Source organism: Paralichthys olivaceus, chromosome 4 (assembly GCF_024713975.1).
Source record: "Paralichthys olivaceus isolate ysfri-2021 chromosome 4, ASM2471397v2, whole genome shotgun sequence".
Lineage (NCBI taxonomy): Eukaryota > Metazoa > Chordata > Actinopteri > Pleuronectiformes > Paralichthyidae > Paralichthys > Paralichthys olivaceus.
This window is the reverse complement of record NC_091096.1, coordinates 15979110-15991631: the sequence shown is the minus strand read 5'-3', so window position 1 is coordinate 15991631 and position 12522 is coordinate 15979110. Positions and strand designations below refer to the sequence as shown.

The 12522-nt window shown below is 43.7% G+C and overlaps 1 protein-coding gene across 1 annotated transcript in view; it reads right to left on the bottom strand.

The window, feature by feature from the left end:
- Positions 1–1819: 1819 nt before the first annotated feature.
- Positions 1820–12522, bottom strand: part of LOC109633610 (uncharacterized) — a 293951-nt gene continuing 283248 nt past the window's right edge. Inside the window, exons 10-14 of the mRNA XM_069523910.1 lie at positions 10980–11092; positions 10533–10581; positions 6111–6223; positions 3363–3767; positions 1820–2766 (exon numbers count right to left, since the gene is read on the bottom strand). Of these exons, the coding sequence (XP_069380011.1) occupies positions 2404–2766; positions 3363–3767; positions 6111–6223; positions 10533–10581; positions 10980–11092 (1043 nt within the window). The 3' untranslated portion in view covers positions 1820–2403. The remainder of the gene's footprint in view (positions 2767–3362; positions 3768–6110; positions 6224–10532; positions 10582–10979; positions 11093–12522) is intronic.

Sequence of the window (12522 nt, the reverse complement as noted above, 5' to 3'; positions counted from 1 at the left end):
GGAGCGTGAGGCAGGGACCAATGAGGCAGTTTATATCGGGATTTTGTTTCACAGCCGTGGCCTCCTGGGAGAGTGGGGTCTGCCAATAACACTTAAGAGACAGAGCAGGAAAAGTAAGTGCTTTTATTACATCTCATCACTCATGTAATTTCTGGCAGCATTTGTGATTACAGATCAAGTGATTGACTAACTACACATTCGGCGGCTGAGTTATGAACCGGGTGCCTACCATTCCAGCCCCGGCAGATTCTCCGTGTCAGCTGTAACTCATCCCTTCCCAGGGTGCTAAATCAAAGAGCACACTGAGGCCGGAAGAGTTAAATAATAACTTGAGCTTTATTGTAAATCTGTCAGAAATTACACCTGCACACACGGTGCCTCGGCCCGGGTGTTGTACTGCATGGGGTGAAGAGGCTGGATGGAGGGGATCAATAGAGGCCCCGATGGAGGTATTGATGGATGACAGATGAAGTTGGCGTCTGTGCGTGTGTTTGTTATGGGTGTGTATATGTGTGTGTTTGGGGTGGGAACCACCCTGGGGTTAGGTGGAGAGCACGGCTCAGGGTGTTTAATCGACAGACCTCACCTTGAATCGATTGGCAGGAATCTCGCAGGGCAGATACGTGATACACGGCCGACGCTTACACACACACACCAAAAACAAACCGCCGGGAGTTTAAGAGATGATGAGGAGGGATGGGCAGATGTCTCAATGCCATCAGTGCTTCATGTCTGTTTGGAGTCAGTGTTTGGTTAGTTACTCACTAAAGCAATTCACAGGCTCTGTTAATATTTTGTGGATTCGTTTCCTGGAGTAGGAATAAGATTTGCTTTTAAATACCTAACATTAGTATTCTTTTTCATGACTTAAAAAACAGGGATCAAGGTAATGAATAGTTTTGATGTGTTCTTTACTCAAATGACATGACGACTCTAATACAAAATGCAAAATAGGTGCTACATATACAGCCAATATTTCAGCATAACCTTTCATTGAGAACTATTCACAATTATTTGTAAATGATCATATAAAACGATTAAATATTAATATTTATTTAGTTTTTTGTTATTATTATTATTATTATTACGGTCATCATTAGTAGTAGTATTGATATGAAATATTTCCACTCGCTATGCCAAGATTTACAGTTTAGAAGTGCAGACCATGAATGAACAATCGTCACATGCAAGGTTCTTTTATGCTCAACCTTTAGGTATGTATGCGGAAACGGACATGCAGTTTTGTCAATACTGTGCATTAATTCAACTGTAATTTTGCACATCTTCTGAAAGCTTACGGATATGGATGACATGGATGAAACGGAGCAGTACTGCTGGAAATGAACAAAGACAAAATTTCAGCTATGGCAGAACTTTCTGGGGAGACTTTGCATGTTGGTAAGAAATTCAGCTCTCTATATGATTTACAACATGGCTAATTTTGCCTTTTGCCTCAAACACTAATAGCCTTTAAACAGGCAGATCTCTTTTCGTGCATAAAGGTACCATTACTGAGCTTTTAAGTAAAACTCTGACAAGAGGAATTACCATATGGTTGTGCTTGACACTGTGTCAAAGAACCAGTTTAAAATAGAGAATACGTCTAATGAAGGACTTTTATCTAAGAAACTTGAAAACAAAACATAGCAAAGACAACAGGAGTGATCCTGTTTACGTAGAGAAACCTCATCATATTGTGTTATCTCTCTAAAGACACTCTAAAGAGCCATAGTAGTAAGCACGTGTGACTCATACTGCAGAGATGGGCAGCCATGAAAACACTCCAGCGTGAAATGTCTTACAAGAAGCCAAGATCTGAGAGGGCGTTATGTCTTTAATAAACAACATACTGTAAGTATTAAAATCAATGTGGCTTGGTAGTATTCATGGTGGAAAAAAACAACTCAACCCTCTCAAGTTCTGTTAAAATGTTCAAGGACTCTGAAACTCCTGCACGCAGCTTTCACTGCAAAGACCAAAGCCTAATGCTTTGAGATGAGGTCAAGGTTCATGAGAGTCATTGACTGAGATGGTTTGAAAGAAGAGCACATTTGCCAAATCACAGTTTGGGGTAAAGTGGAGCCCTTTAATACTGATCTGAAGTCAGTTTTGGAGAAATCATGCGGAGCAAATGAAGCTGTTTCCCCGTCATCTTGGAGCCAAAAGTATTTAGCTTTGTATGTGGCCTCTAGAAAAGCATTATCAAGTAGATAATAGAGTGCACATTCTCTCTCTCATAGCCGGGGCTGTGTATTATCCAGGGGGTTATACAATAAACATATTTTGATTTCAAGTAGCTCACATAACCTGACATAAAAGGGTAAATACACATGTTTAAAACATTAAAGCATGAAATAAATATTCTCGGCTCCACTGGTGGACAGAACTGGGTCTGTTGGTTTTTTATAGTTTCTTCCAAGGAGCGCCAGGGGAGGAAACCGCTCTCCTGTGTGTTGGACAGTACCTGGTCGCTTCAGAAGAAGAACGAGTAGGAGAAAGAGAGGCTTCGGCTTGTGGTCTCTGGTGGAAGGAGGGGGACGTCTGAATCTGTTGTCCAGGGGTCAGACAGGGAGAAGAATTGTAAATCGGAGACTCCAGGCCAGTGTGTAGTCTTGTTGTTGAGTGGTGACAGGAGGCCACTCTCTGAGCCCCAGGACCTGAACATCTCCCAGGAGGTCTGGGTTTTAGTCTCAGCTTGGGACTCTGCAAAATGCTGCTATCACTTCCAGATTTTTGGAGCAGTTCAGTCAAATGTGTAGATCTCTCCTGGAAAGACAAACACATGTGAAAACAAAAAGAATACAGTGAAAATAGCCTATTTTATACTCAGTACCAACTTCTGAGATGCTGGGTAAATGACTTGATGCTATAATATAATGTACACTTTCTTCTTTAAACTCAGCCAAAGCAATTCAACACAGCCTCAGTTCAAATCCACTTACTGTCGCTATCTCACACAATCTCATAAAGTAGAACAAATAAAGGGTTGAGGGCCAGCAGCCCTGAGATGTTGCCAGCTCATCCTGATAAACGTAAAAATAATGTTTGGATTATACTCACTGAGACAAAAGAGGTAAAGTAAAAGAAATCAAATTTGATACGTGCAAACCGGTTTGTTTGTCATTCGAGACATATGTACCCTCCCATGCATCTACCCACTGGCTACAAGGCGTTGTTTTCATTTTTATTCAAATTCTATTAACATTGAACTTATCACATGTCCAAATCAAACCACATTTGACACTGCATTTCCTTGATGCACATGTCAAGTGTGAAGTCGATAAGATGAACAGTTCCACATAGACCAACAGACACAAAGAGATTTGTGGAATTAGTTGATAGATAATCCCAGTAACACTCACTTTTTGAGCCTCGGCTAAAACTCTGCTTTGAGCTTGTTGTTTGGTCAGCAGCCTCGGCAAGGAGCTGGCTATTGGCCTGCATTGTTCTCCTGCTGTCTTCGGTAAAAGATGCAAAGTGGTGAAGACTGTTTCTCTGCTTGTTCTGCTTCTGCGTGGTTCTTTCCTCAGCTCCAGCGGCCCCTCTGTTCTGCAACCCTCCCTCTCTGTCCCCTGGTCGGATTTGATTGATGAGCGGCCATTTCCTCTCCTGTCTATCCCTGTTGCAGACCTGGCTCCAGCGAATGCTGAATCAGGTAACGCTCCATTGCCTTCATCATGGTTTGGTTTTTTTCCGCGTTCTTCATCTTTCTCCTCTTCCTCGGGATCTTGTGGTCTCTGCAGAACCTGAATCCTGTGCTTAAAGTCCTGTCAGAAAGAAACACAATATCCGTTCAGGTTATTCCTATTGTGTCACATGTATCTGAAAAGCAGAAATTTCACTTAAAAGTAATTTAAAATTTGATCTATTACTTTAGAAATGTAAGCGCCACCTTTGTTGCCGTCATACCAGCAGTTTCATGGAGGTCACAGGTCACACCTTTCTCTCATCGTATTCAGTGGAAATATAGGCTCAGAGCGTGTTAGCTTTAAAAATCACTTTTGGTAACCAGAGGTTTTTAGTAAAAGTTTTGTAACATCTATTGCACTTCTGTCTGTCCTTTGAGAAGGATCTGACAGTTCAGACTCGCTCTGAGGTTTCTGTGTGTTTCCTGTTTAAAGGGATTTTTGTAGAGTCTAGTTGAGAGTAAAGGGAAGAGTTTCATTTTCTATCTCCACATACAAAAACAGAAGATCACAAGTAATATGGCAAGTAACGTAATTAATAACTTTTACCGTTGAGTAAGTAATGTGATTACTTTACATTGATCAAACCAAACATGCTAGACTCAACATGTGTCTGTAAAAAGGAAAGTATAAAAAGTTAATCCACTCCTAAAACTGGGACTTAAATATGGTCTGTCTGGTTTATGTGTATGCACAGCAGTCATATTGCATGAATGTGTGTGTATACTTGTGTGTGGAGATGAGGGAATTGCCCTGGTAAAAGTTGCCTTCACCAATGCACAGTATAATTCTAATTGGCTTTATTAGGGGGCTTAGATCTAATACCAGCTCCGTGCACTGCCTTAGGCTCTGTGGGTGTGTTTGTGTGTGTTTGTGTGTGTTTGTGTGTGTGTGTGTGTACCTCTGTTTGATGTTTACGACTTACCAGATCTCTCATAGAATGTTCTCTATGTAACAGACATGAGTGGATGGACTAACACAGCTCTACCACAGCAATAAAACTGAAATCCCTCCTCAGCCTGGTGTAGCATGTTTCTCCCGTCTGAGAGCAGAGGCCCCAGTCAATACGCACAGACAGCATTTAGAGGTTCAAGTCCAATGAAGCGGCGGCAGCGCAGCGCCAGATGTAATGAAACCGACTTAAGGCGAGAGGAAAGCTGCATGAAACTGCACCGCAACATTTGACCCCATTTAAAAACTTGATACCAATTAGAGAGTTCTCGGTGTAAATTATTTAAGAAATCTCTCTCACTCTCTCTCTGAACACACACAAATAATTTTTACGGGCATGCATGCATGTATGCATGGACGTGCACGTGCATCAACACAGTCTTACACATGAACCGATGAAGATATACACACACTCCTGTGCACTGACACACACTCATACACACACAAATTCCACCCTGCTCTGGAAACAGACTTCTTAATGAAGCCTTCCCCAAGTGAAAGTAGAGCAGAAATATATACTGGCCCATTTCTGCCTTCAGTTCACCCTCCTCTCCTTACGCACTCTCTCCCTCTCTCTCTCTGTCTCCCCCACCCTCACCTTCTCCACATCATTTGTTTTATTCATGTTTCGTTGTCTTTCTCTTTTGTCTCAATGAGTTAAATCACAACCCCTAATTTATGGCTACAGGCAAAGACACTTCTCCAAACAAAGCGGCTGATGAGAGGGGATGACTGAAAACATACAGCACGCGGCGAGCGGTGTGTGTAAATCTTAAAATGTCTGTAACTGTCTTTTTTTGGTCTGTGGTTATTTACATAAGGAATGAAAATGTGTGTAAAAGAATGGCTGTGAGAGAGAGAGGCAGAAAGAGGGAGAAAGAGGGGGGAAAGAGGCAGGGAGGTAAATCCAGTGACACTGAGTGGGGAGCACTCAGGTGTGGTGAGAGGATTATACAAAACCCTGAGTATGAATGACAGTAAACACCTGAATGACAGAGATGGGGAGGGGCGGGAGCTTAGGTGTGTGAGTGTGTGTGAGAGTGTGTGTTGTGTGTGTGTGTGTGTGTGTGTGTGTCCGTGCGTGTGTGTGTGTGTGTGTGTGTTCGTGTGGTTCTGGGTGACAATTTACTAGTCGTCACTGATATTCTGAGAGGTGAGTGAATATATTCACTACTTTGTGTTTTGAGCGCTGTGCTGTTTACTCAAGTGCAACTTGTTATGTTGTGTCCCTCATTACTGCATGCATAAAGAAACAGAAAAATGAATGGAAGTGGGTTTGAGAAGCAAGCAGTGGATGCGTGGCGGAAGGGGAATATCAACAAGGCAGACAGGAAGTGCAGAAGAGGAAGATATCAATCGGGAGCAATCCACTGCTGTTGAGTTAGCGAGTGAGTTACAGATCGAGCTGTACAGTATGTGAGCGAGTCAATAAAAGGGCCATAGAGCAAGAGAGAGGAGGTGTGTTTATCTTACTTGCGCTGTGTTTTCTTTCTCTGCGTGCTCCGTCGGTGTGGGATTCCTGTCAACGTCTCTGAAGAGAGCTTCACGTTGTGGGTGATCGCATCCTCTGTTCCTCTCCCCGCTCCCTGAAAACACAAATGCACCTCTCAGCATATCCAATCAACACTTTAATGTCTTTTTTTTTTTTTTTTATCAAACCAGATACACATCGTTCTCTATTTTATAACATTTAGGTTTAAACTGGAGGCAGGTCAAAATATCTTCTGCTGCATTGTCAATGCCACCCAGCTGAGAACTTGGACTTGGACGAAGGCGCTATTTTTTCTTGCGAGCTATTAGTCGGAGTGCTCGCACATTTCACCCCGCTCTTGTGGAATACTCAAATATGTCTTTAACCTTTGGCTTAAGGTTAAATTCAGAGGCGAGCAATACATGTCGATTCCTAGATCTGCTCTGAGTGAAATCCCTCACCTCTCGAGCTATATCGCTGTACAGTGCTGACTCTACATGAAGCGTGACCCCGTTTCCCCCACGGCGACCCCCTCCTTCTCTTTCGCAGCCTTGGAAGATAGAGGAGCACAGGGGAGAGGCATGCCAAGGCAGTAGACACTTTTAAGCAAAGATTAAAGGTTTTTCTTTTTAATCAGTCATTTGGCAGCGATGTTAGCATTTCACCCTGGTGCGGCTAAGGATCAATTTTTAATGCTGCTGTGCAGAGAGCAGACAGGGTGATTGGCAAGAGAGAAGCTATTTACAAAGGATCTATTTACAAATTTTCCATAGAAATATGCAGAGGGCACAATTGACATCTCTTACAGAATTTTAAATGAGCATCCTCCCTTTTTTTCCCTCTTCGTCACGAGGCACGACCTCTGTGAGCCCCAGATGATCGCTGCTCTGTGAGTGTGTGAGTTTTGTGCGTGTTCCCTCACATGTAAGAATAATAACAGAATCTATACCTCTCCCTTGTGTTACATTGTGTTGCCTTTCTCTGCGTGTTGTGCTGCCAGGGGCTGGGTAACTAGGTCAATCAACCCCGGTGTAAACACATCACAGGAATCCACCAAGAACATGCTAATGACAATGACTCTTTTTTAATTTATGTCTGTACTTCCAGAGTAAAACTTTATATATATATACACAGTGTAACTCCTTGAGGGATGTCAACCTAAGCCTGTGTATATCTAAGGAAAAATAACAGGTAGTAGGTTGCTAGCTACCATACATGCTGCATGTGCTTGGTGCTGCATGGCTTCCTTAGAAAAAGTCACAGGCAGGTAATAAAAAGTAGGATTGTTGAATTGAAATGAAGTTGTGTGAAGATTTGTTTTTCTGAGTATTACTGTGAATTTCAGTGTAGCTGTTGTGACGTCTCACACAAGTGCATTAACGGAAAACACAAGAGCGACAATGGATGTTGACAATGAATTGAGCAGATTTTGCAGTGAAGTTGTGGATGTATGGGTCAGGTGAACAGTCATTTAAAACCTGAACAAACCAGTTGCTGCTTAAAATGTGACTCTTGTCAACTCATTGTTAGTTGTTGCTAACTTCTATTGCTATTGTGTTTCCGATGTGTGGTTTTGTAGTAAGTTTTCACTTTTTCATTGGTGTTTTGGCTTTTGCTTTTGAGTGTTCTGTTAATAGGCTTCTGTGAGACATCTCGGCCACCGTAGATCTTTGAGACGTGTACAAGCCAGAACAGGAAGGACACTGACAATTGAAATCTACAGACTCACACACAAGTTCATGTTTATTCAGCCCTGACTCTACTGTCCCAACACGTCTTTCAATCCATGAATCAATCCATACATCCATCCATCCATTATCCAACCGTCCATTCATCCATTATCCAGCCATCCATTCATTCATGCATTCAACTGGCCTTCCAGCTGACCAACCCACACACCATTGATTCAGTGATTGACCCTGCACTGGCTGGATCGATACTCTCTTAAATGGCATCATTGTAAGCTCTTAGGCACAATGGCCGGCCGTTGTTTGTGCAATTCATTTCTAAGGAAGCAAGGCCGCGCAGGGTTCTAACCCAGATCAACTCTCCTTTCTCCTCCGCTTACATGATCACAGCAAATTGAGAGAGGGGGGCACCGGAAAAAAAGGTATTGAACAACTAGCATCCTGTGTACATGCAACAAAGGGGGCAGCGGTCCGTGCACAACTACCGGTAATGACTGACCATTAGATACTTTGGATAAAGATGTCTGCAATACAGCAGGTTTACAGACACATGACACTGTTCCAAAGATGGACGACAAGATTTATAGATTACATGTGTGATGGTGCAGATCAACACAACCAGATCCACTATAATAAAAATAGGCAAGAATATTAACCTGGAGGAGCAGCAGTATTCAGTAAACTCATGTTCAGTATATCACTGTGCAGTCTATTGTGGCTCGGTGTGCATACAGAAACCCTGTTGGGTTAGAGCCGGGGCTGGGTCTTGGCATTAAATGACTGGGACTCTGACAAGTCTCCGAGTTCTGTCACGGCGGTTCACAGGTCTTGTTAGCCAAGGTGTCGGCAGGGGTGGAAATGACTGTGTGCGAGTGTGTGTGTACGTGTGTGTGAGGTGAACATAGACAGCACTCCTACCTCCACCTCCTCACCTGACACCAGTAATAAAACTAAACAGGCCAAGGTGCTGTGTGTGTGTGTGTGTGTGTGTGTGTGTGTGTGTGTGTGTGTGTGTGTGTGTGTGTGTGTGTGTGTGTGTGTGTGTGTGTGTGTGCATGGAAAAAAAAAGGGGCATGTGTGCTGCAGGGTTGTTGCTGCTGTCACCAATTTGCCGGGGCCTCCAGACGGGAGTTGGAGCAAGGTGACGGAGCTGTAGCTTGATAAACACAGAAGCCCTGCTTCGATTTCCCATCCAGTCCACTTTGGAAACACATGGCTCTTCCTGGGCGCTCCTGGCCCAGGGATGAAGGAGGAGGAGGGGGGGCAAACGGGGGAGGAGTGGGGGAGGAAGGAGAGCCACAGGAGAGCCACAGTAATGGGTGTGCTGCGAGGGAGAAGAGCAGTCAGGGGAAGGTTGGGTGAGGGAGTAATGGAGGGGAGGTAGAACGTGGCAGAGATAGGGAGAGGGTAGCGGGAGGTGACAGGCCTCATGGGATCAGGTGTATTTACTTCTAAACACATGACAGAGCTTCCATGCTCCAAAGATTCTTTAAAAGGTGAAAACAGAACAGAAACGTTCAACCTCCTCTTCATTCTCTCACTTTTAATCTTTCACTCTCCCATTCCCTCCATCCCTTTTCCCCTTTTGCTTGGAAACAACTTGCAGCCTCTCAACTGACGTCTGAAGTTTAAAGACCAGCTCCAGTTGGAGGAGCAGCGGAGTGTCTGCTGAGGGAGGTGGGGCACCGAACTCCCCTCTGCCCCCCTAGAGAGTTAAGGAGATCACACTTTAACCCCCCCACCAAACCCCACCCTGCTGCTCCTCTCCACCATGCCTCAACACCAACATAAGAGGACAAGTGTGGGCTCTAAGCACCAGTGATCAAACACAGGCGGCTGTTGGGTGTGCGAGGCTCAGGACGGTTGGCCTAATAGGATTGGAAGCCCCCAGGTGAGCCAAAGGACACCTCCAATCACCGTGATTAGCCAAAAGGCTGAGCAGCGTTTCCAGCTCCGGCGCTGAGTGATGTACAGTGCTAAAAGGATCACATGTGTTGCACGGAATGCAAGCGAGTCATGCAGCGCACCGCTGGTTTGACGGTGCATGTCTAAGTTTTGTGTGGGATTGATGGAGGTTTAAAGTTGCATGCAGTTTTAAAGTATCAGAGTGAAATGGAGATTTTGACTGTTTGCTAATCATTATTAAGTTCACACAAGCGTGTGATGTGGGATCAGTTTAAGTTTAGGGCCACTTGTTAAAACAGTATATTGTGTACATGTATGTGCACAGACGTAATGCACGACAGCACATGCATAGGCACATATATATTTGAAGACCTGCATGTTCACGTAGTAAAAGGTCTCACTCACACACACACATACTGTACATAACACACTCAGACGCGCGCGCGCACACACACACACACAGGCTTTTATAAACTCATCATATCCAAAAAACAATTACCAGAGACTAAGCTCATCACTGACTAAGCAAAAGTCATCCAGCGTGTAAAACACACAATATAATTAGCACACATCAAGCTGCTGGGTCCTACTGTGCATTAATGATGCCTCCCTCTGAAGTGAATTATGGTTTGATGAGTGAAAAGTGAGTGAGGAGGGGCTTTGAGGAGGAGCGAGACATAATTTAGAGAAAGGAAAGAGAAACCCATGTGGAGGAGGAAGGCAGACGAGGAAGAATTTAACTGGTTTACCTTTGTTGATCCCACTGTTGTTACCATCAAGTAACCAGTGGGATGTGTATGACTGTGTTGGGACGGACGATGCCGTACTCACGTGTGGTGAGGGTCATCATGTGCCAGGTCCCACAGGCGACATCACACACCTGCATAAGAATCATACGGAATCATTCCTGCAAATGGACTTTTAGTATTACATTGAATCAAAGTCAACTGTACAGAATAAACAACATACAAAGTTTAGGTGGTAAATCTGCAACACCAGCTGTGAAAGGCTAAACACCAGCTGTGACATCATTGATTGTCACGTGGCCAGGAGTGATATATTCTTTAAACCCATTGAAGGCAGTGCTCAGTCCTGTGTGATTCAGTGTGGACTTACCCTTTAAGAATTTATGCATATCCAGCCAAATCTCATATACTTGGAAAATCCTGAGGCTTTCATCTACTTCCCTCTTGAGGAGCCGGAAAACATAATTTGTGCAGTCTTCCTCTCTCACACACACAGACACGCATACACGCACAAACAAACACACACACACACCTTTCTGCCTGCCAATGAAACAGACTGGGGGGTCCAAAGTCTTCTGAGGCCTGGATGGTCAGTGACCAGGGACACACAGGGGATCTGTCCCCAGAGAAGCAACTCTCCACCTGCTGCAGATGTGGACAAAAGAGGGAAATGCTCAGAAACATGCAGAGTCATCTTGACACATTATTACATCCCCCAAGGAGGTTGTTTTCATTGGTGGTTGTTTTTGTCTGTTTCTGAGTTAGCAAGATTATGCAAAAACTGCTCAATCAAATTCCACAAAATTCGGTGGAAAGGTATAGAATCCATTAAATCTGGAGTGGATCTGCATAATTGGGCAAATCCACTTTTTTAAAGATGGTTGGATAGGCTTTCTTCAAGTGCCCTTCTTGTCTGTGAGGATTTATGTGTTTCCGACCGTGTACAATGTATTACGAGCTCCATGATCATATTTACGTTGGACTGTTTATATTTTGTGGTCATGTTGTAATAACACAGGTAAGTGACAGAAGTGGTTCTCTTCATTCGGAGGCCCTGGAGCCAGGAGGGAACCAGACCCCAGGTTATCACAGAACCTTAAAACTCAGATTCAAAAAGAAAAACCATTAAATGTGACTTTAAAATACGTCCTGTAAGTTTGGTTTAGTTTAGAAGAGGAAAGTGTGTATGCGAATGTACAGTACTGCGCTGAAACAGTAACCCTACGTATACCGTGTGCACACACTCACTTTTCTTCATGGCGTGCTGAGCAGAGGGAAGACATTCTCAGTTGGCACTTATCAAAGAGACACACACACACAGACACACACACAGAGCAAACACTCAAGCATCCACTCACTCATACTACCTCAGTCTGCCTATTTAAACCTGCCACTAATAAATTTATATTTACTGCCTGCATTGAGGACTTTTAAATTATGGCATACAATAAACCTGGCACACACATCTCAAAAGCTCTTTCAGGGGATGTTAAAGCAATATAGTAAGCAATTTTCCAAAGTGGATTACAAATTTCACATCCAGGTTTTATTGCACATTACGATAACTTAACCACATCTAAATGTTCTGCATAAATGGGAAATATGTGCTGCTTAATATGCTATTTTTCATTTTTTAAGAAGCGCTTTGCAAACCCTGCCAAGCAAGGGAGCATGCTGGTTTGTATGGTGGGGGAGTCAATAATCTTTATGAGGTGGATTTTAATTACAAGGAGATAACTGAGTATCCTCCTCACGGCAGGCCTCCATCAATCTCTATCCTGCATCAAGCTGTACATAGCCTTGCCGCGCGCATACGTGCACACACATGCACACACATGCATGCACGCACACAGATGCGGATACCCTTTCAGACATGATTGATCAATCAATCAGTAATGTATTAGTTTCATTTCAGAGAAGCAAACCTTATAAAAGCATGTGAGGCGGGTGTTTCGAGGCGTTTTAACCCACACACACTTGTGCTTAAGCTGCTAACGCACACATACATAATGTATACATACAGACACACACACGCGCTGGTGCAGAGACGCTGGCAGTGTAATCCAGCTAAAAAA